This window comes from Rhagoletis pomonella, unplaced genomic scaffold (assembly GCF_013731165.1).
Source record: "Rhagoletis pomonella isolate Grant_MI unplaced genomic scaffold, Rhpom_1.0 Rhpom_scaffold_00511, whole genome shotgun sequence".
Classification (NCBI taxonomy): domain Eukaryota; kingdom Metazoa; phylum Arthropoda; class Insecta; order Diptera; family Tephritidae; genus Rhagoletis; species Rhagoletis pomonella.
The window spans coordinates 1,994-26,917 of record NW_023459065.1 but is presented as its reverse complement, the minus strand read 5'-3'; the positions used below and the strand labels follow the sequence as shown (position 1 = coordinate 26,917).

At 35.6% G+C, this 24,924-nt stretch overlaps 5 protein-coding genes across 5 annotated transcripts; 4 read left to right on the top strand and 1 right to left on the bottom strand.

Annotated features, from left to right (window-relative positions):
- The first annotated feature begins 889 nt into the window (after nt 1–889).
- LOC118751053 (phospholipase A2 hemilipin-like) lies at nt 890–7,233 on the top strand. The gene is made up of 5 exons (XM_036485814.1): nt 890–1,451; nt 3,028–3,144; nt 4,838–5,103; nt 6,253–6,412; nt 6,816–7,233. The coding sequence occupies exons 1-5, from the start codon at nt 1,252–1,254 to the stop codon at nt 6,976–6,978; spliced, it is 906 nt and encodes a 301-aa protein (XP_036341707.1). The 5' UTR covers nt 890–1,251; the 3' UTR covers nt 6,979–7,233.
- A 2,024-nt stretch (nt 7,234–9,257) lies between these two features.
- Nucleotides 9,258–15,475, bottom strand: LOC118751052. The gene is made up of 4 exons (XM_036485813.1): nt 15,019–15,475; nt 14,134–14,280; nt 9,804–9,873; nt 9,258–9,703 (listed from the first exon to the last, which is right to left on the bottom strand). Exons 1-4 carry the CDS (start codon nt 15,064–15,066, stop codon nt 9,489–9,491), a joined length of 480 nt encoding a protein of 159 aa, XP_036341706.1. The 5' UTR covers nt 15,067–15,475; the 3' UTR covers nt 9,258–9,488.
- A 2,515-nt stretch (nt 15,476–17,990) lies between these two features.
- LOC118751051 lies at nt 17,991–19,003 on the top strand. Its single transcript, XM_036485812.1, has one exon. The coding sequence runs from the start codon at nt 18,115–18,117 to the stop codon at nt 18,865–18,867; it is 753 nt and encodes a 250-aa protein (XP_036341705.1). The 5' UTR covers nt 17,991–18,114; the 3' UTR covers nt 18,868–19,003.
- Nucleotides 19,004–19,205: 202 nt separating this feature from the next.
- Nucleotides 19,206–21,678, top strand: LOC118751050 (sialin-like). The gene is made up of 2 exons (XM_036485811.1): nt 19,206–19,614; nt 19,753–21,678. The coding sequence occupies exons 1-2, from the start codon at nt 19,371–19,373 to the stop codon at nt 21,225–21,227; spliced, it is 1,719 nt and encodes a 572-aa protein (XP_036341704.1). The 5' UTR covers nt 19,206–19,370; the 3' UTR covers nt 21,228–21,678.
- Nucleotides 21,679–23,083: 1,405 nt separating this feature from the next.
- On the top strand, nt 23,084–24,550 carry LOC118751049. Its single transcript, XM_036485809.1, has 4 exons — nt 23,084–23,224; nt 23,286–23,392; nt 23,498–23,669; nt 23,732–24,550. Coding segments are annotated over exons 1-4 (888 nt in total). The 5' UTR covers nt 23,084–23,223; the 3' UTR covers nt 24,340–24,550.
- Nucleotides 24,551–24,924: the final 374 nt, after the last annotated feature.

The following is a 24,924-nucleotide window of genomic DNA, read 5'->3' as shown; positions in this document are numbered from 1 at the left end:
GTATGAAAATATAAACTTCTTCTTCTTTTTTGGCGCTGTAACCGCCTAAGCGATTTTGGCCGAGTTCAGCAAAGCACGCCAGTCGTTTCTCCTCTGTGCCAACTGACGCCAATTGGAAACGCCAAGTGAAGCCAAGTCCTTCTCCACCTGATCTTTCCATCGCAGTGGGGGCCTCCCTCTTCCTCTGCTACCACCAGCGGGTTCCGAGTTGAAAATATAAACACCGTCAGCAAAAAAACAAACGCTTTGATTTGCGCTTTATTATACTAATTAAATTTAATGCGCAACAAAACTGCATACTCAAAAAAAAAAAATGCACTTGAAAGTTGAAAATTTGTTAGCAAATTTATTGAAAATTTCTTAGTTTTGCACAGAATTTAAAAACTTTATTTTTATGGTTCTGGTCGTAGAATAACTTATATTTTTATAAAAAACTAGCGGAAAAATGTATGTGAATAAAAAATTGTGCATACTTTGTGCGGCCAGTACTTTTTTCTGGCAGTGCATATATATGTACATATGTAGGTAATGTATGTATGTATATGAGTCTACTTTTGTAAACATCTGCCACCTGTCGCATTATAAAATATTAAAGTACTCAACAAAAGTGCATTTTCCCCAATGTACGAGCACAACACGCAATCTGTTGTCCTCAAGAACAAGTACACTGGCACAAATAAATATATGTATGTATATGTAGGTACATAATTTATGTATGTGAGTGTATAATCACAGCCTAATCGATATGAAAAGAGAATTCCTTTGCCTTTTACAGTACAGCAACATCCTTCAGTGGTATTCCGGCCGGCAAAAAAAGCGTTGGCATTTTATGAAAAAGACTCAATCAAATTAAAAAACAATATACCTATGTACACATACATATATGTATGTATGTAATTGCATATTTCACATTTTACAGTGGTTTTTACAAACTAATTTACATTGAAACGCTAATTCGTTATAATTTATAATCGTTATCAAAAATAGTGCATGCAATCTTACGATAGAAATTTTCATTCGACAAATATTTGAATACGTGTGTGTATGTATGAACATTCATGTAAATAGTTACATTTGCGCATAGGTGAAATATATATAAAAATGTATAGATCGCATTAGCTGCAATGTTTATTCCATTACAACGCCTTCGAAACGCAACAACGGGTTGAATGTGCCGCGCCATCCACGAATTTAGTTATTAAAAAATATACACATATTTATAACTGGCTCAGGAGCTGTTTCGAAAAAAAAATGTTTACATTTGGCGCGAAAAAATATTTGCCATTGCTGTGCTTGCTTTTGTGTGCACTTTGCGGATTTTTTACCGATGCCGTTGCGAAACCGACGATCGCCTTCAACCTGCCACAAAGTTTTCAGGGATTTCCATCATTCGCCTCTTTTACTCAGCAATACTTCGAAAGTCGCAATTTGCGGCAGATGAAAACGTATAGGTAAGTAAATAAATCAAACAAACAAAAAAAAAACAACCACCGATTTTAATGCTCGTATAAAAATTTAGGATTACCGTTAGTTTTTTCATGATACAATGATCAGAACTAAACCAGGTTAGGTTACGGTGGTTGCCACTCCGCACAGACCGGCAAAGAGACACTAGAGAACTAAACTAAGAGTTATCAGAAAGGGTTAACGTGGTCCAAAGTAATCCGGTAACATACATAAAAAAAAATATTCCGACGAATTGATGACCTCCTCCTTTTTTGACGTCGGTTAAAAAGTAAAGAAGTATTTTAATACAGACCTTTGGTAATCTATCAAGTTATTTAGGTACACAATATACACTCGGAAAAGGCAATCTCGCTCCAATCTCTAGAAAACGGCTTTAAGTCCACAGTTTTAATGAGCTATTGTTAACCGATACAGCTATGATAAGGAGGAGAAGTGGTAGCGGTAACTTCTGCATAGTTAACTAAAAAATTATTTTTCTTGTAGCAAAAGTAAATGTTTTTAAAACCACTTTATTTTTATCAGCAGAACAACTTTGTTTAAATTTTCAGTATTTTTTGGAACCAAGGTAACGATAAGTTACATAAGTGAAAATTTGTGCTAAATGTTAAGTTTGTCATTGTAACGCTTTCTTGCGAAGTTTAGCTAGGGCAACGGAATACCTTATATACTTACAAACATACGTACAACTTTCAGGAATAAATTTTATACAATTGACAGAGTGTTTACATATATTAAAATATGTAATATGGATTTTAAGAAAAGCTGCTCTAGTTCTACAACTTAACTTTTGTTTGTGTTTTTGGTTTCTTTACATATTTCTGTACATATTTACATACATAATTTCATTCCACACTCACATTTCCATATTGCATGCACTTCAGCAAGTAGAGTTCCAAACCTTATGCAAAATTTAAGAAATTTCTGCAAATTTTCATCCAAATATTGTGCTTTTTATTTACACTCTTTAGAAAAAAGTTGAGTACGCAGTTTTTTAGCTCATTCAATTTTAATATAACAACGTGAAAGTTTGGGGCAGCTAGGACTTACCATTGATTTTTAGCAATTTTTTCTTCATATAAAATAATGTTCGATAATTCTTTTATATGGAAAAAATGTGCGACACCTTCAACAAAAAATTTGCCAAAAATCAATGGTAAGTCCTAACTTGCTCATACTTGCACTTTATTATACTAAAATTGAGTGGGCTAAAAAACTGCATACTCAACTTTTTTTTAGAGAGCGTAAGTAAAAAGTGCAATATTTGAATGCAATTTTGCAGAATTTTATTTAATTTTACACAAGCTTTGGAAGTCTGATTTTTATAAAAAATTTGCGAAAAATAAAATATTAAAAAAAAAAATAGTTGCCCGTATTGTAAAAAATTCGCTGTACCTAAACTTTATTGCTTGACTGTATATGTGTATACATATATGCATACACACTTAGCATCCATTCCATTTAATCTAAAAAATATGCTGATAAGACATCACGGCAATTAATTAAAAATTATATAACTAATGCAAATACATATATACATATGTACACATTTTTTATTTGCAGCGGAAAACGGCTAACTAATGAGTCGTTAATAATGATTTACTATCACGACTCCACCATTGCGGTTACCGAGTTAGGACCAGAGAAACTGTTGTTGGGTTGCGAATTGATAGAGATTTAGTAAGTATTAATTATGTATGTACGTATTTAAATTTTTGATATGAAAAACTTTTGGTCAAATTATTTTGGTATAAAATCAATTTAAATCTAGTTCATCTCAAATTTTACAGGGGAAAAGAAAAACTTCCAAAACTCAAATATTTTGCAAAAAGGTGATAGCAATACTATTTTTGTGTATTCAAAGCGAAACATAACTCCATACGAATCGGTAGTGCACCCTAATTAAGTTTTGTTTTATTTTCAAATAGTGTGACGCTTAAAGTGTAAATTTAAGTGGAAATATTAGTTTTCCCAAAAACTTTAGATACGTAGTTAACGCAGAATTGGGACGATACACCCGGTGTCGAAATTATAAGCGCACCACGTATTGACAAATTTTAAAATTTTTTTATGTTATTTAATTTCAGTTGATTCTTTTATTAAAATTTAGTTTAATCTTTAACGAAGCTCATATAAATGAAAGTTTCAAGCTTTGTGACATATTAAAAAAAAAAACAATGGGCTTTCGTAAAAACTTTAAGCTTTTTAATTAAATTTCTTAGAAAGATTTTGTGCTGTTTTGTAGCGAATGCAGTTTTAATATAATAAAGAGCAAGTTCGAAGTAGCTAGGACTTACCGTAGATTTTTAGTTTTTTTTTTTTTTGAACATATCAACGGCTGCGGGGACGATCTTGAAGAAACTTGTTGAAGAATACCGTATCTCAGCAGATGGTTCAATAACGCGCTATCTCAACTGCACTTTATTATATACAATTTTATACTCAAAATGTTTCTAAGAAATCTCAGTTTGTTAATTTTTTTGACAAAGTTTGAAACTTGGATTTATACGAGTTTCGTTAAAAAAAAAGATAAAATTAAATACCACAAAAAATTAAACTTTTCAATATGTGCTTATAATTTTGACGGCGCTAACATGGTAGTTTAAATCGCATAGTTTAATTTTTTTATCTCATCGCGGAACAACCAGAATTAAAAAAATAAAATGATTTTTAAAGGTGAAACAGTGCAGTTACTTTAAGGTAAAATTTGTACCAATATTCGAAAAAATTTATTCTCGAAATTTTCAAAAAAGGCCATTTTCACATCTTTAGTTTGGAATATCTCATAAACCTTGCATACCGGAGTACTTCTGAATTCTGCGCAAAAAAAGTGGGTAGGAAATAGATGCTTCAGGTTTTGGGTCCAGGATTTTCCAAAATTTTCTCGACCTGTTTATTCAACTGATATCCCTAATAGAAGAAGTCAAGTCAGAAGGCATTATTTTTTAAGGGGTTTGTATTAAATTATATAAAATATTTTCTTAAGGAAATTATTATCTGAATATACTTGTTTAAGGTTTCAACGAGTCGAGAGTCTAGCTGAGTAGTCAAAAATTGCATACTTATAATTTTAAATTGACGTTCAAAATCTTGCCTTAGGGTTGAAAATCCCATTTCCGATACGTTGTTAACTTAACTTAAATTAGATATTGTTTTCAGAGAAACAAGAAGTAAAAATATAGTAATCTATCACATCCGCCCATAGTCTTCTAAGATTTCTAAAATTAATTTTTGGAAATAGGGGATATTCTGCTGAGATTTTTTTTTTGCGAATTTATCAATTCCAATTTCCAATTTAAACCACATTTAACAAGCATTTCCATGTACAATACATATTCTATGTATATTCTCTCGCTTTGATTCTTCCAACTAGCAATGAAAAGGATGGTAAAGCTCTACTCGAAGGACTTTCCAAATACAATCGGCCACTGCGAATAACTTTCGATGAAATGTTGAAGTTAATGAACCAATGTGAACGTGTCGATAAACTTACGTACGCCTCACGGAATCGAGCCAAAGCCATAGATGTCAATACGAATAACGATAGCTCAGCAAATAATAATAATAATGGTGTTACCAATTTGGCAGCAAATATATTTCCGAAAAGTCCATTTTCATTGTTGAGCGGCATAATACCGGGTAAGTAGGCACGACGTATGCAACAGCACGCACAAGGTATTGCATAATAATTGTATGTGTACTACTTTAGGGTGGCCCAAAATACTTTATCCAGTCACGCCAGTGGTATAGAATATTGTAAATATTTTTTTTTTTGAAATTGGTTAATATTTCTGAGTCCGCCAGAGCTCTGAATATTCCACTGTATTTTATATGAAGAAAATGCATTTTTTCGTAGAATTGCTTTAAATTCGATATTTTTTTTATCGAATAAGAATATTTCTCTTCAGACAACTTCGAAAAATAAGGTTATGATGCATATTTAACTATGCAAATTTATTAACTATGTTTACATTGCCGATAATCTTTTTTCTTATATACAAAATTTATTTAACCCCTCATACGAAGAGCTCAACGAATCTGTTAATTTTTTTTCTTATATAACGAGCCCTAACCGCCAAAAAATGTAAGCGACATTTTCTTCAAAATTTTATTTTTGATGCAGAGAGAATATTTTGAAAAAATGTAGCTTACATCTTTTTGGCGGATAGGGCTCGATATGCTTCATAATTCTATTTGAAAATTTCTCAAAAGAAATATTCTTATTTTTTTATAGTTTTTATAGCAAATGTATAAAAAAAAATTATTCTCTCCGAGTAAACTGCTTGCATTAAATATTAACGGATTTCAAAATAAAAAAATAAATGTTTATTTTTATAACATTTTCTATAATTATGGAGGGCGGCAGCAGAAAAATGCCATAAGATTGATTTTCCCGTGTTTTTTTTTTTTGGACCAGCCTAATATACACAGGTATATATCGCACACGATCTTCAAAAGTGACACAAATCAAAATTTGCCGTTTTTGAAATTATGCGCTAAAGATGAAAGACAGAGCTTTTATTTGCCTTTCAGCAAAAGCTGGAGCAATTTTTTGCTTATAATTTGTTGAAAAAACCTAAGATAAAATCTCCCTTGCCGCTTGATTAGCATGTTCTGACGAACGTCTAATTTTGAGTTTTGTCACGTTTGCAGATTGTGTGCCATAAAGCGTTTGCTTGTAAACTCCTCATTGTATTCATTTAAGTTTTAAATACATATCTAATTTATTCTTACTTAAAATCGATGTTAATGTTTATTGAATGGAATTTTGATTTTAATATTCAATAGGCACAAAATGGTGCGGCACTGGCGACATTGCGGAAACTTATAGTGATTTAGGCACCGACATGGATATGGATCGATGTTGTCGACTGCACGACTTATGCCCCGTGAAAATACGTGCCTATCAAAATAAATACGAACTGATGAATGATTCCTTGTACACAAAGTAAGTAATATGTATATATGTATGTATATGCTTAGTATGCACTACTACTATGATCTACAACGCCCCGTAGAAAAGTTCGACCGGTTTTCAAAATTTTTCGCATGACACGGTTTTATGACCACACGAACTTGTCTAGGATGTCTTGCTTTTTAGCTTAAAAAAAAAATCTTCATAGAAATAAGGCGCACACTAATGTACGGTACATGCATGCATACATATTTGCATCTATATTTACGATTCGTTACTGTGCCAATGACACTGCACCTTTTCATTTAACAAACTACTCGCCAACTGCTAAACTAATTGGCAAATGTTGTCCTTTCTAGTTGCGTGCTTTTATTCATAATTTTTACATTCAATTTAATTATCGCACACTAATTTTTAATTGCAATCAACTTTACAGATCTCATTGTATATGCGACGATATGTTATATTCCTGTCTCAAAAAAGCCAACACACCAGCGTCGCAACTTATGGGATCGATTTACTTCAATTTGGTGCGAGTGCCTTGCTTGGCTGGCAGCAATGATAAATATCGTTTTCGAGAGGCCAAAGAAGGATTCTAGTAGAGCGATGAAGTGGGCCATCTGATAAAATATATGTATGTACATGTGTACTTATGTATGTACAAATACAAAGAAAGACAATTGCGAAATGTTGGAATTACTTAGTCAAAGTTATGTAAAATATTGTATTTAGTTTTTGTACTAAAAGCAATTTGTTTTATTAAGTTTTTTTTTGTTATGTATTATTTTCGGTAGTACTTAAGGATCAACGTTAAACAAAAATAAAAATTTTATATTTATTTATTCTTTTTTAAAGGAGACATGTTTGAATTATTGAATACCGTGTGGGTAAGAGAATCATTCCTCAAGGTATCAGATTGCGATTGAAATCGTGTGTTCACCACATATGTGCTCATTTTTTTTTTAATTTAAGAAAGTTTTCTACAAATTCGATGGTAAGTTGTACCTAATTAAAGGCAATAGCGTAAATAGGGGGTGGGGTTTGATTTAAGGCTATATGACCCTCTTATTTCGGTTACTCTATGTGGATCTGTGGAGAGCGATCGCCGAGGATGACGTGCCTTCTTACAACGAGGCGCCTTATCAAGATTCGTTATGAAACATACCCTTTGATTCCACGATGGAATCCGAAGAGAAACAGCTTTGAAAGCAAATATGTACCTGCGTTTCGTCGTTAAGGTGATGTTCCTAGGAAATGAGGTAGTAGCATGCAGCCGTATTTAGGACCATGTTCGCACAAGTCTGCAGATATTTCCAATGTGTATCGTGGAGCAGCGTAGAGTAGAATTTGTTTTCAGTGACTCGAAGCTCATTAATAATGGTATAGATATACGGGAAAACGCAAATGACAAATAGTAAGCAAAAGATGCCACACGTACGTCTGGTACGTAGTCCAACCACTTTGGTTGGTACCGAGGGCAAACTTTAGGCATTCTTACAACGGAGATGCATCACACCTTTTTCTGTTTATTGAAATAGCAAGCGTATCTTTTATAATTGTCGTTATTTATTGCACAAATTAGTACATATATAAGTAAAAATTTTACCTGCCGCAACACACGCCTTATACCATAACAATTCATACGTATTTATTCAAAGTATATCAAATATAAAATATGTGTGTAAATAAGTAAGCCCATAGTTAGTTAAGTGGAGTAACCCGCTTTTTTTATTTTTGATTTTAGTGCTTTGATTAAGGAATTATAAATAATACCAACAATGCTTACTTTTTGCTTGTTATTCATTGGCTAATTTTAGTTTTGAAAAAATTTTACTCCATTTATTTTACAAGTCTTCAAGAGCACTATTGATTTAGTTGGTGGGCGGATACCACTGCTTTAAAAACATCGCAATTGTAAATATGTGTAGTTCTCCAAGATTTCGATGAATCTTTTGATTGTGATTTTTTTGGTGATCGTTTATAACTAGGTACATATTTTATAAATTATAAAAGGCTCTATTGAAAATATATTGAATTTTTTCTTAAAAAAAAAAAAAATTATCCATCTCCTGTTGAGGTCAATTTTTGAACGAATTTAAAATTGTAACAATTATTTGCACAAATTAAAGTTATGAAGTGATAAAAAAAATATAGTCGTTCGGCGAAAAGTTACTGAGCACAGTGGAGCATATAAAATCTCCTGAAGAGTATAATAAACTAAATAATTTTTTGCACTTAAAATATGCAATAACTTGTTTACTAATGAATTCAAATTTTAAAAGGGAATATAACTGGTTATGTTTTGCATGCCAACGTACAGGTAAATCTGTTAATACGCTTCTTTGATGGTTTGAAAGTTTTATTATGTTATAAATCGTTTAAATGACGTTTCAAGGTATAAGCGTTTAATAAGAATACCCAAAAAAAAAATAAACAAAGGGGTTATGTTGTGTTCATGTGGAATAGTAGCTTATGTCGGGAAGCTGGCATTCGCTTTATTCTTTAAACGACAAGGAATTTTTTGACAAGACTTAATAAGAGTATTGACTTGCTAGTATCGGAACTATTTCTGCACGCTTATTTGCCAAAAGTTCTTCAACGGCTCGGCGCGCCAGTAAGTCATTCGCAATCGCATGCTGAGAATGCCGCATTATACTAAAGCCAGCCTTTCGACATAAGCCACTGTTCCATACGAACACATATGTTAAGAATTACAATTCAATATGAGACCTCGTAGAGATTCGAATACAACTGCAGAATAAACTTTTGTGCAGACTTTTCTAAGATGAAGTGACTAAACCTTTACTTGTATTTGACCTTGGCTTGCACATAGAGGCACAGATGCAAAAAATAATTTGTAGAAGATGTCGAGCTCAAGTAGAGTATGCCATAATGATTTATCTTTTGAAATGGAAGTATGTAGATTTTACACTAACACTAAATCTTTTTGGAGCTACCTTTTTCGATAACATTAATGTTTTAAATAAATGGTCTAAAACCAATGAGACGGGAACATCATGTTGTCATAGTGTGCACGCTATACACTGGAAACGTATCACCGACTTTCTATCGCATTTTTATACTCTATGCTGGTTTTCTTTCCAAATTCTTAAAAGATACTAGCAACATTGGGTCCAGGCTGAGAGTTGGTTGGAGTAGGCTGTGTTGGTCGATCTATGTCCTGGTAAGTGCGCTGTTGTGTGGTGGGAAAAACGGAGCCGGTTTGTAGACTGCCGCCACGCGCACTAAACTCTCTGTATAGTAGTATAACAGTGATGGGGCGTAGAACCAAGTTGATAATAGAGAAAGCAACCGCCCAGCCATCTGAAAATTTGAGAAATAGATTTTTAGAAGAAGTCCTTAATTTAAAAGGGCAATCAAATTGTTGAACTAAAAATTCACAATAAATATTTATACAACTTACTCATAAAATTGAAATATACTATTATGCATATCAAATCAAAGAATATACTTGAAGCGTTTATAACGAGCGCCTGTAAGTAAACGAAAGGAAAAAAAGTACAATGAAAGAGGGACATATGTATGAATGAGGTAATTAATAACGCATTTTATACTATAGATGAATAGATATACATAGAAACCCCAAATAAATATCTTTAAAATATATTATACTAACAGTAAAAATATTTACTGTGACGATAGCAAACAAAAAATGGTTGGCGGCAAATTGTATACATATGTACAGTGAATCCGTTGAAACTCCAGCGTTAAAAATATATTAGGATGTATGTACATAAGAACATTGTAAGAACGTTGTGAAAATATGTGCTAGCAAATATTTATGTTCATATGTATACATACATACATATTGTAAACTTAGCCTATTCCGAAATAACTCCGGGATTACCCGCAAAGAAACAGAATACTAATGCCAAAGTGTAATACAATGAACCAGATATGAATGAAATTCTTCTTTGTTCTCTTTGAGATTTGAACTCTTTCGCAGTAGATATTTCGAGGAGCAAAAAGCCCTTCCAAAAGGCCACATTTTTCAGCCTTTCCTTGGTAAACCTTCTCGAATGGCTTCAAATATGAAGGCCTACCAAATTATCATCTGGGAGACTAACGTGTATATGGAATTTTGTTGCTTAGGTGCTGGAATAAAAATTTGGCAAACAAAGCATTTAGAGAAGAAATATTTTATAAAAGTTCTCAAACTACAAACTTCCGCTACTATCAATGGCAATTGCATATGATACATAATTATGTATGGCGAAATCAGATAAGAAAGGTGCACATGAAAGATAAGCTGACTTCCAAAACGTACCAATACAACGTTTGGATACGGTTCTACTGCGGTATTTTAACTGGTTACATATGCAGAGTTGCAAAACATTGCAACCATATACATTGCATATTTTGAATATTTAATAAAACAATGATCACCATTTCGGAATTTTCCATTTTTAAAATACCAATGGTAACCAAAAACAAACGAAGCATCAACTTTGTTTATGATGCGCTGATTACTCTAGTGATGCGTTTCAATAACTTTTCGGGTGCGGTTTGGAAAAGAATACGTTAATACACTAGATATGTCTGTTTTGGCAAAAACGCTTCATTCTAAAAGACTAAACACTACTAATGTCAAGAAAAAGAGAAGTAAAAAAAGTGTTGATTTGATTATATTAATTATGCGAAGAGTGGGTAAGTTAGAGGCCAAGCGACGATGACGTCGCGTTCTTTGCTAATTTTGTAGCAAGAGTATATATACACATGTATGTATGTGTGTACATACATACATACATATGAACATTAATACATATTATATGTATTTATTTATTATACCACGTCACTACCTTTGCATGTGAAATTCTAAGCCGAAGAGCACTTTTGCGCACTGTAGTCGATATCAAACATTCCTGGTACATACATATGTATGTATGTATGTTTTTCAAAAAAATGCTGTTGTAGCCAAATTTGCAAACTTTACTTTCTGAGGTAGTGCGCTTTAATGGGGGGTGGAAACTGTACGTAGTTTGGAGATGCATACATTTGTACGTACTGGCTTAGCTTCATTAATTTGAAAAAAAGGTCAACTCTGACACTTGGCATGCAACATTTCTAATTTTCTTCACAGTTGGGGGCAGTAACAGTGTATAAGGATTTTTATTACCACCTTTCGAAAGCAAAGAGTGTACAGCACGCAATGTTAGCCATTTTCTTACGATTTTATTAGCATGCTTATACAGTCTATTCCGCTTAGTTTTGTATGATGTCGTTTTCTTCAATCTTTAATTTATATTTGGGGAGTATCTAATCAAAAAATTATATTTTGATTTCCGGCATTTTTTAGTTTTTGGTTTAATATTATCGCCAACATGAGCTACTTCTAAAAACTGCTTATTACACTTCAAAACGTGTGTTTGATATATACATATTTTTTAAAACTAATCAAGATTTGCAATCAGCGACAAATCATAACATGTCTCATTTTTAGGTTGGCGTATCTGCGTTTTTTGGCCTTTCCGTTGAATAACCTATTGTGGCAATTCCTTTTTTGATTAGAACTCACTCCCCTTTTATCTGCCAACTTCATTTTGAACAGATCACTTAGGTCTACGCCTAATGTTTCGCAGTCAATCGTATTATGATTTACTTCAAATTTTTGCAGCTTTCTCAATTCGCTGGATCATTATTTGCTGTGAATCGCTTCTTTAAGTTCCGCGATATTTTTACTAAAACCATTTGCAATTAAGAAAGCGGAGTTGACTGTAGTACCCCTTACACCGTCTGCGCTTTATATATTTGTGGTAGGGTTAGGTGAGGAAGTGCTACCACCGAAATATATTTTCGCACCATGAATGTGGTCACTGGCGGGGAGCAACCGAACACATAAAAGACCGCGAAATGGTCTGTGGGTTTACTGTGGGCAGTTTAGAGTATTTAGAGATTTTACCACACCTTCGCATAAATCAACTAGGTTACGACAAAAAAAGGAAATCAATATTAAGGTATTTTATTAGTCAGTTTCTTGATTACAATTCAAAGTTTTTATGAATTATGTGTTCCTACACTTATCAGTCGAGGGGAAAGACTTGGTATAATTTTTAATGCAGTGTCACACAACTGGTACATTTGTACAGATTTGTACATTTTTTATAAATTGTTTTCTTGATTGAGATAAAGAGAAATATTTGTGCATACACAAGATTGGGATACGATTTGCACCAAATTTTGGGAAAATGACCAATGGTGTGAAACGGCCTTTATGGTTAACTTAAGATTCAATATCAAGTCCGCTTCTTCTGGCTGAAGTTAGCCTTAATGTTCCCTCTCCTGTATCAATACAATTTTAACCCCTAAACTAATTCTCAAGTACATGAGCCACTCCGTTGCTTATGCCAGGATTTTAACTTCCATTCCAGCACGTTTGATATATTAGATTCCTTTCAGCATTAAGAAAGCGGTACTATCGCCTCTCAATAAATGATTGCCTAAGATAAAGGCATAATAATCATGTGATGAATTTGCTTCTGTAGCCGAATATTTTAGATCTCGACGGATGGGCGGCAGGGTTGCCCCCTTGGGACTAATAATAAGAAAAAATAATAACAACAAGCGTTTAAAATAGGCTGTTTTTGCAGCATAAATACATAAATAGTATGTATGTATGTATATACGTAGATTTCCACACATTAGTTAGCAACTGGTTGTTATCACTTGCTTGTCACTAACCTGCTTAAACAGAGATGTACATAAATACATATTGTATTGTATGTACACACATGCTTATGCATGCAATTTAATTGTATGAGTGTACGTTTTGCTTGGTGCAACATCATGCCGAGTAGGACCCATATTAAATGGGTAAATATTTACAAATTAAAAGAAAATATCGCTTAAGGTTTTTGCGCGGAGTAAATAAATATATTTTCGTTTAAAGTACAAAACCGCTTATCAAGTCAATGTGAAGTTGCTTAAATTATTTTCTAAAGAGCAAAAGCACTCAATTTCAAAATGGTTCTCTTTTTTATAAAGCAATCACATTTCTGGCTAGTATATTTCAAGACGAGCTAAGAGGAGCTAGGAGCTTGTGTGAGCAAATCCAATTTTTGCAGCAAATGTCAGTTACGCGATTTTGCAGCAAATGTCAGTCACGCGGTTTTTGTACTTTAAACGACGATATGAACTTTGACAATTTTTAATGGACAAAATCAAAAATTATACACTTTGAATTTTTGCACTTATTAAGAACGTGTACAATATGTGATATTTTTTATTTTATTTTAAATTTCTTGGCCATTTTCAATTAATTTGATCATGTGTATATGTACAAGCTTACAGTTTACATCTATTTTGCATAAAGTTGACTCTGCTCGCTTAACGAAAAATCAGCTTGGAAAAGCAACAATAAAGTTAGCGACAGAGCGACTCTGCAGGCTAAATTCTTCTGAGCAGGGTAGATGCAGATGTGCCCAAGCAGTGCCCGGCTTGCGGAGTGTCACCCCACGACTCGAACATCTCTGCGCATGCCCCCTAAATCCCACTCAACTAACACCGTTCCTATAGACTAACCCAGTCGGAGTTGCACCCTTCCCTATAACCCCTAGAACAACAACAAAAATAGCAGATAGGAGCCGTACCAATCCGCTAAGGACTGGCGAATCGAAAGCAGCTCAAACTTGTAAAATGAGTTTAAATATGTAAAACAGATGTTAAAATGTACTACCATTACTTATATACCTACAGACGTTTATGTACAGACGTTTCTTTATACATTGGATACTTACCACTTGTGCCGCTTCAATAGATTCCTTGCAATGCATTGCCCAGAGCATGGAAATAATAAAGAGGAAATTGTAAAACTCATAAGCTCCATGTCCCCACGTTCCTAGCATAGCATTTGTGATGAAGAAGAAGTGTACAAAAGCGACGAGCTGTAAAGCGAAGAATTAAAAATATAGTTATTTATAGAGATAAGACTTCGGTTACATTTAAACCGAAACGGTGTTTGAAGGAGAATCCGTGGTGAAGCCATTGAAGTTCATCCAATCAACATACACTGCATATATGTATGTATATTCATACATTAAAGCAATGGATAAAGTGGGGAAGAGGTAGAAAAATTGCCTTTCAAACACATAGACTGTATTAAATGTTTGTGGCTGCGATTTATACCTAGGCACCGCCACAATACAGCATAAAAATGCAGCATAGTTGCGGTCTAGGGGGTCCAACATTCTGTACTAGGTACTTGATTGACAATGCATTTCAATTCATTGCATTGAAGCGAAAGCAATTGACTCACTGCCGCAGTCAATACAATTAATTGTAAAAATAATTTAAATTAGCTGCTCGTCAAATAGTAAAAGTATTAACATATGCAAGCACATACATATGTACATATGCAGCGAATAAAAATTCTGATAACGTTCGGACAGCCCCTCCCCAACGTTATGCACGAATGTATGCATGTACGCCACATTTGGGAAACCTACGTACATACATATGTACATAAAAGTAACCGTAGGATTTAAAGGGGAAGTGTTCGGTGATAAAGCTTATCACAAGATCGTGGTTCGCTACATCGTGGTGTTATCGTATCTACTTTTTGTACTATCATAACTTTCGCTTATGGGCGTATGTGTCCCATAAGTCCTCTGGGTATTATTTACCTTAACACGCACAAATGATGACCCAATCAATTCGTTTATGTCCGCCATTCTGCTTGCGTTAGTATTTGGCAATTTATAGTTTAGTTTATCACACGCTATTCAATCGGTAATATGATTTTGATGGCGATGCTGAATTGGCTGGTTTTGCAGTAATCACTAAATGAGCAACAGCTGTTTTGTTTTTTGCAGTTGATTTGGTTATTGCCCCACTTTCGCCTCGGGATCTAGCGCGCGCTGATATGCTGCAGACTTTGTTGTTGTTTCGCAATGCAGCTACAGGTGCATATTCGCAAATTCCTCTTGTTTTCACTTTTTCTACACAATGCGCAGAATCATTTGCTGAGTATACTAATAATTAATATACAAACTTATGTATGTACGCAATAAAAACAAGCTTTCGAGAATTGCACGGCGACGAAAGAAATCGCACAGCTATTGAAAACCTTTGCACGAAGAAGTCTAACTAGATTCTGAAAAGTAACAGGGAGAAATGTCGTAATCACTGATTTCATTAGTCAAATATGGCATTGCCAGCCATGATGGACTAGTTTGGTACACTGAGAAAAATATTATTTTCCTTTACCGCAGAACTCCACTGGCAAACACCGATGGCCTACCAACTGTCATTTTGACTAGCAATATGATTGCAAGTTTTTGTGTGTGGGCACTTTGATGCCTTGAAATAATCATTTGCCGCATGATGCCACCAGAAAACATTCTCTCAATTTCAGTGTTTAAAAACATTTAAATCTTTAAAAAACTTGCTGAATAATTTCCTAAAACGTAATCATAAATAATCCCATAGGGAACAGACTTTTATTTTGACTTAATATCAAAATTTCGTCGATGTTACCACCAGCACCCTTTCCTTCAAATGAAAATATGGCTATCAAATTATCGAATTGCCTCCAATAGATGTCAAGCAATCAGCGCTGACATATAATACAGCTCATGAGAAATAGGCGATCTCCATTGGAAATATATTTTTTGACATGTTTATCACGACATCAGTGTTTTCCTATGGAGACAGGGCCCTAAAGGCCCGTCCACATACAACTTTGGCGTTGCGTTGGCGCTGGCGTCGCTTTGACAGCGGCGCGCGTAACGCCCGTGCTTGCTACAATGAACGCTTAGCACAGAATACTTTGGTCACTAAATTAACATACTAGCGGCTGATAAATCAAAATTTTTACATCAATAATTGCATTAAAAAACTATATTTCTTGCCCGCATTTGATTAAAAATTAAAATTAAATCACATAATTTTGATTATTTAGAACAGCTGACGAACGACGCGCGCGAAAAGTTGAGAGTTGGCCATCTTTCTGCGTTGTGTTGGCGTTGGCGTTGCCCAACTTTGGTTATATGGAGACTTTCATATAAATGCATGTATTCATAGTCAGCTGTCGAAGCGACGCCAACGCCAACGCAACGCTAAAGTTGTATGTAAACGGGCCTTAAGTAACTGCCATCCCTAAATTGGCGCGTCAAGCGCCAAACAACTGTCAAAAATCCTCATGCCCATACAATTTGTATGAAGCATCCCACAATAACGCGGCGCTAACGCCGAGCAAATGGAATTTTCATTTTTGACAGGGCGTTACGTGTTGAAGTTGGATGCGGAAGACGGAAAGAAAGAGAAAGGACAAAAAAGTGAAAGAGGAAATGAGAATAAAAACGAGAGGATCTGAGAAAACGTCAAAAATTACGACGCGTTGATTTGGGGATGGAGCGCGCTGACACTCGTCGACAATGGATAACGCAACGCTTAGCGCTCCAATTTAGGGACGGCAGTAAGTCCGTCACTGCTGACAGTTGTATAACCCCGCGTTTACACAAGACAAGACCACCGAGAATATGCACATAATTTACACATTGTTTGAGTAAAGTAGGTATCCAGACAATAAACTGAGTTCGAAAGGCCAGAGACAGTGATGAAGACCTCAAGGGAAGTATTAGTAAAAAAATTTTAATGTTTTGCTATTGTATCTGAAAAATTGACTTGTGTAAACATCAAATACGCGGCCATAAGAAACAGCTTATTTTTGTTTGCAGACGCAACACCTTCATTGTGGCGTTTCCGTTATTGAAGTACAAGTACTCATTCTGACAGGCCTATAATTTGTACTTGGAGGTATGTTTATGTGCTGTGTGCAATCAGCTGTTTGTTTCCCATCCTCTGAGGTCGGTGTTATGGAGAAATTTTGTTTGGCAAACTGCGTGCAATTGTTGTTGCAGCAACCTCGGAGAGAGCGAGTTTGGCGACTCTCACAACAAACTAATTTTGTTTGGTCAAACTGCAGCAAATTTGGTGTTGTCATATACAATATTTTGTGACAATTGTTGCTATACACAAAAATTGCCGTGATACCGAAAGCCAGAGAACTGAATTTATGTTGTAGGAGTTTCAAAGATAGGGGTACAGTTAATTGCCTGTACGATATCATAAAAAATATATTAATTGTACGCGTTATGTACATCTGAAAGTCTCATTTCGTGTTGGCAATAGCTATGAAAACCATAATAAACGTGCAACCCTGTGCCAAACTCGACATAACCACCTCTGAGCAAACTAAGCAGACGCCATTTAATTTGGCAAACAAAAGTTTGTCTGCATAACACCGACCTTAAACGGCGTTTCCACAACAACCGAATCACGTGGTACGCTCTCTCAATTACGAACGGCGAATCAACCTGTTTGCACGACACATTTGTGATGCACTTTGTTCTGCTTCTTTTAGCGGGGAAGAAAAAATTTGGTAGTGGTTTCATGTTTTGTCCGTACAAAAACTAAGCAATTGCTTTTACTTGAAACTTCGAGTAAAAAGTCTGAAATCTTAAGAAAAAGGCACTTGCTTTGGTTTTATGCATACGGCCCTTTGTTTCGTTAGAGGTCTACGCTTTTCCTTTCAGTGTATTCACAATAGCACAATGAACAGTGAACAATGCTGTCATTACTGCCAAAGGTCTTCTTATCAGATATGCCAAAATTTGGCGGCGTTCATCGCGAAAATTGATTTCTGTGGCAACAAATAAATTTGACCTGTGCAAATTTGGATAAGATTTTCATGTTTGTTTTTGAAATACACCACGGGAATGCCATATATAAAAATCACTCAGGATATGTTCAATAACATTGAATACGATAGAGCAGTTATTGGACAAAGTGAAAAGTTAACTGGAAAGATGGCCAACGCGAGCGAGTGTACACCCACTGTTCTTATCGTTGCTGATAAAGGCGATCTTAACGCGGCAGCTTACCATTTGGCCCGATCACTGCAATACCCATTTGCGCCTGAAGTTATTGTTACTGTGCTCGTTGCTGAGTCGACTCGTCCTGCATTGCTGGAGCGGCTGCAGGCTCTGTTAAAGCCGATCCCAGCTGACGTATCTCAACATGCTGAGCGTAACAAGATTTTGGCCCTTATAGCTAAACATAATTGGGAGACTATTTCTATACCAGAGTTGGGAGCAAACTCTCCTGTAATAGTGTGTGATGTCACACATGAACATTTAGGAAATGGTTACAACGGCGTCGTGACACTTCATACATTTCGAACTATACAGGAGTCTATCAGCTTATGCGTGAAAGAATCTATAAAACCAGTAAATGCATCGATTTGGTCTAGTAATCATGCAAGCGCTTACGAAATAGGTTTGAAGATACCGTGTATCAACATCTTCATTGATTGCTATCAAGTCTCACTGGAGCCATTGAAAACGACCAATGCGACTACGGGAACTGGAACCTGTGCTTTGGTGGAGCAGAATTACCATTACGAAACACTCAAGCTGCAGAATGGAGCTAAGAACGTGGTTTTTCCTATAGGAACAGCTATTGCAAATTAAAAAAGGCCCGTGAGTTATGCGGACTGAAACTTTTTAAAATAATTTCGTTCTTGTATACATCAATTAATTTTAAATGTTTTTATACCTGTGAATAACACGTCTTCCAAAATAATGTAATAAATAAATTAAAAATATAGCCATAGCCTTTTTCCTTTCCTCTCTGACTAACTACATATATACTGAAACATGAACATACATATATCCTTATTTTGTAAAAATATAAATAGATAAAAAATGTTTTATTGCCTGTTTTCGTTAGTCGTTTTAACTATTTGATATTTGACATCCCTCAAAGGCATTATTACTAATCCACTAAAAACATTGTGAGCTGGCAACTCTGCGGTTGAGCCAGCTGATATTGCATTTCATTTGCTTTTCTGTTTATTTAAACAAAATTACCTTGTACAATTTATTAGTTCTATTTATTAAGTGCATAAATAAAGTTAAATTCGCATTTTGCGCGCTTTGAAAGGAGCCTAGGCCGAGGAAGTGATAAGCTAAGAATGTTTCGCACAAGCAATTCACGTAGCGTTAGTAGAGCCGTTGTAGACGATTATAGTGATGCAGGCTTGGCACGCAATTATGCTGCGGAAGATTGTGCTGATGACGACATAGATTTTCACAGAGATTTTGCTCGTAATCGCAGAGCAGTAAGCGCGACCAATATATACAGTAATGAAGATAGCGATGAATTAGACACAAATGAGGGCAGTTCTGCTGATACGCCTCTAATTAGAGAAGTTGAAGGTTAGTACCTATACATGCATATATACGTACCCTATAAATGTGTACACTTTCAACAAGTATTTATTTGCTTGTAACACAAAGCAAATTCGATTTGAAAGTGTTTTTCCCAACACTTAACCTATTCCATCGTTGTTTCAGATGATGGTACCTTTCCAAAAGCTCGGCATATTTTTGGATTTATGGGCTTCCTTGGTTTTGCCGTAGTTTACGCCATGCGCGTTAATTTGTCCGTAGCTATAGTTGCCATGGTGAACCAAACAGCCATTCCTGAAGACAATTCCACTAGTGTAGATGATACTTGCCCAGTTCCAAAGCCAACGAATAATACAACACCCACTAAGGAGGGAGAATTCGTATGGGATGAGGCCACCCAAGGTCTTGTATTGGGTTCATTTTTTTACGGATACGTGCTGACGCAAGTCCCAGGTGGTCGCCTAGCAGAGCTGATGGGAGGAAAGCTGATTTATGGCTTTGGTGTGCTTATTACAGCAATTTTTACTCTCCTAACACCAATCGCTGCGTACTGGGATTTGCCTATGTTGGTACTTGTACGAGTGTTAGAAGGCATGGGTGAAGGTGTTACCTACCCAGCCATGCATGCCATGTTGGCTCACTGGATACCACCATTAGAGCGCAACAAATTTGCAGCTATCGTATACGCAGGATCTAATATCGGCACAGTAATCTCAATGCCATTAGCAGGATGGCTGTGCTCTTTGGATTTTCTTGGAGGTTGGCCATCAGCATTTTACATATTTGGTTTGCTGGGTATAGTTTGGTTCGCATTTTGGATGTATCTGGTGTATGACAAACCAAGCGTACATCCGCGCATATCTCTCAAAGAGCGAGACTACATCGAACGGAGTTTACGTGCTATGCAGCCTCGAAATAACAGCGATTTACTATCTGAATCTGATGAGGATGTCATACACACAGCTGCTGAGGAAATACCGTGGCGTTCAATCTTCACCTCGCTACCATTGTGGGCAATTTTAATTACACAATGTGGTCAGAGTTGGGCCTTTTACACGCAACTCACAGAATTGCCCACATACATGAGCAATATACTCCATTTTGATATCCAATCAAATGCAGTACTAAACGCCATACCATACTTTACAAGCTGGATAGTGGGTATTGTATGTTCAGGATTGGCGGATTGGATGCTGGAACGGCGCTACATTTCTCAGCTAAACTCGTATAAATTATGGAATTCGATAGCTTCCATTATACCATCGATAGGACTTCTAGCCACCGCTTATGTTGGTTGCAGTTGGATTTGGGTTACCGTGATGCTGGCCGGTGTTGGTTCCTTTGGCGGCGCTGTGTACGCTGGTAATCAAATGAATCACATCGCTTTAAGTCCCCGTTACGCAGGCACTATGTATGGTCTTACGAATTCGGCTGCAAACATATGTGGATTCTTAGCGCCCTATGTGATAGGGCTTATCATAAATCATCATGAAACCTTGGCACAATGGCGTATTGTATTCTGGCTGGCTGCGGCAGTAAATATTGGTGGTAATTTCATGTATTTAATATTTGCCAGCGCCACAGAACAGAGTTGGTCCCGTATTCCACATCTAGCTGCAGTAAGCCATGTGCGCTCTTAAAAAGCCGATTTGGGCCCGGAAATTCACAACAGTGGAAATATTAAACGAATGGATGCTATTATATCCGAATACCTATGTATGTACGCAAACGTGTGATAATTTAGTGTTTCTATTTTGAACAATGGAATTGAATGATGTATGTTGTACGTATGTATGTACATACATACATACATACATATATCATAAGCTAGTGCGAGCAAGCATTTAGGTAAAAACTCCTAAAAGTATTTTAAATAATTACCAATTGAATGTATGCATTCCTATAATCATGTATGTATGTATGTATGTACATATGTACATACATCCATATACAAATATGTATGTTCGTATGTTACAAATGTAAACTTTGTGGTGCAATTTTACTCAATATTTTTTCAGTAGTATGTATGTAGACATTTTAAACGAGAACATTATTTATTCTGTTAATAAAGTGCATTTTTTATACAAATATGAGTCTATATCGATGGCTGAGTGGAAGATCGGCCCATCTCGGCGGCCAGTTCGAAAACGTCATATTTTAAAAGCTTTTCAAAAACGCCCTTCTTCAGAATTTGAGTTAAGAATGCCCTATTTCAGAAATGTGGTTGAAGAACGCCCTATCTCAGCTGCCGATACAAAAACGCCCTTCTCAGCACATTGTCAATGTGTTTTTAGCTGAGATAGGGAGTTTTTGAGCCGAATTCTGAGATAAGGCGTTCTTCAACCATATTCTAAGATAGAGTGTTTCTATCGTTCCCACGACAGCCGGGTCTACGTAATTGGAATGACCCAGGTTTATATCTGGTCAAGGACTGTCACTCCAACAACACTCGCCAAAAACTTTGGGGAATCTGTATGCTGTTACAACAACAGCAACATCATAGGGTATTTTTCAGTTAGGGAGTTCTTGAAAAGTTTTCTGCGATAGGGCGTTTTCGAACTGGCTGCCGAGATAGGTCGATCTTCCACTCAGGTGACCACATATTCTTTGAGAACGTTTTTAGGGGGTTTACTGTACGTCGTTTACATTTCTTTGGTAGTGGTGAACTCGCTGCATTTTTACGGCATTGTATTAAAAACTGTGATGGAAAATTAAAATTTTCAAATTGTACCTATTTTGAGAAAAAATTGTACCCAATAAAAGAGGTATATGTACGTAAAAAATTAAATCACGTTCTTATGTATACACGACGATGCCATTAACGATTTTTAAAGCCGCACATCTGCAGAGAAGGTACGTATCGGTTTTGTGCTGACTGTCATTTCCACAATTTTGCGGTAGCCGGCATTTTTGACATTTTCTTATGTTCATATTGGGACTTGATGAAATTTGTGATCTGCATGCCAGTTAATATCTGATTATTAAAGGTATTAATGGTGTTGTGGCAGGGATATTCTTCCAATTTGAGAAATCTCCTTGGTTTTCCCCGACAAATGGGAAGAAACCTTTTCGAGTCGACCGAGGCCCAATTAAGCTTTTTTTGACAAGGCGACTCATTTTCGGCGACTTTTGCAATCTGCTGTTGGAGCAAGAACATGATGTTGCAGCGGGATCTGATTCCCCTGGTAAAACCGCTGGGTATTTTGTTGCATAACGGTTTTGAAGCACTGGAACACATCTTAAGTTAAGGCAATGAAAGAAACATAGCGTTCATAGGGATCTGTCTGCACTTGGGTCGAATAAGTGGTGAAATTTTGCAAAGGAGGCAACTGGCGAGGTTTTTTGGTTTAGGCCGAGGAAAAATTAATTAAATAGTTCTGATAAAAATTAATAAGGTTTGCTGACAAATAATTTGGTCACGTGCGAAATGCACCCAAATTAGTGGATTTGTACCGTATGTAACGCGAAGTTGAAAAGGGCCAAAAAGGTACAATAGAACATAGCTTTCCATCACTGGTACCAAACTACCAATTAACAAGTAACGAGAATAGAGTGGATTGCCACTTTGAACAACAGCCAGCTGCTAATGCCTTGTCGCAGAAATTTGCATTGACAAATATTAAGGGAATAACAAAAAGTAACAAAATTTTAATTGTGCACTTATGTTAAAGTTAATAATTTGACGATTGATATTTTAGTGGACGATATGAAACGGACCCGGAGGCGGGAAAAACCACAAAAGAAGTGGACAGATGAAGAGAATAAACTATTATTAGACTACCTATTGGAGAATGAAAATATTGAGGTATGTATGTATGTATGTAGGTATTTGGTTGGTATAATTTCCATTGAACAAATATACTTACATACACACGCACATGTGCATCCCCATACATTAATATGTAAATAGAGGCCCTCCGCTTACGTATACTACTCGGCGCTACTAAATAAAACAAAAATCGATGCTACTCCCGAGACAACTCGTTGCAAGGTGCGGTATATGAAGAAGACACTACTAAAGGCCGAAACGTGGATCAAGGCAAACTCCAATTGTATAGATTTTGATAGCATCGAATTCAAGAGTCAGATATAAGCATAAGTTATCAACAACGACCATAACGATCTAATTTAGTAACACTTTTAGATACAGTGAATAAACTTTGTCCGTACTATGATCGACTTACAAAGATTTTCCCCATCGAAGAACGCAACACCAACGTTACAACGACTGAAGCTGAACGTTGGTGTGATGAAGATGAGTTGGTCGCAGTGAAGTCCGAGATTCTCGATGGACTTATGGAAACTAATTCTAAGTCAGCAGAAGGTGAATGCTCATGGAGTGAAGACATGATGCTGATGGTAAAGCCAGAGATTATTGATATTGTAGAGGAGCCACTTTGCACGGCAGAGGTGGCGGAGCCTGATCCGGAATCCATATCGGCGATGCCAAAAAGAACAAAAAATGACGATCCCCTGTCCAAGCGAGCAAATTGTGCTAATGAAAGGCCACAAGGAACACATGAGTGCTCATATAAAAATAGTATTCATGAATTAACAGAATTTTTTAAAAGGAGAAGTGAGTTGTTTGAAAAAAGAATTTGCATAGAGAAGAAAAAGCTGGATCTGGAGATGAAAAGACTAGAATTGGAGGAAGAAAAAATGCGAAAAGACTTCGAAATACGAAAATTAGAGTTGGAGCAAAGAGAAAGGCTGGCAATGCAAGAACTAAAATATAAGTATAATCAGAAATAAAATTTTAATATGTACATTGTAGATATCGTTAGTGTAGTATGGAAAGGGCGTAACTCACATTGTCCCTGAAATATCAAAAGCCCTAACTACCTGACTGAAAAATCCAAAATTCAGTTTTTGATTGATTACGGGAAATATGTACTATCCCTAGTATTTTTAAACGACTTTACTTTTCGTCGGAATATTTTTTTATTTATATTTATTTTTTTTATGTTATGATAATTGGATCGTGATGAAATTAACGATAATCTTAAATTTTTATATGAGAATTGAAGTCCATTTTGTTTTTTGCTTAAAAATTACTTGTATTTTTATACTATCTAAAGCTCCCAAACAAATTAAGAAGACTTTGCTTAAATGTGTTAGGCTTTATTTACAAACAAAAAGTTTTAATTGGCCGTATAGATAAAAGCTTAACAATTGCTTTTTCTTACAATTTCAGACCTTTTACTTAAATTTATATGAATAAATCCAGTAAAAGGTCTGTAATTTTAAGAAAAAAGCAATTGTAAAAACAACAAGCTACCAACAAATTTTCTAATTTTCTTTGTTTTGTCTCTTAAATTATGGAAACAATTCATTCCC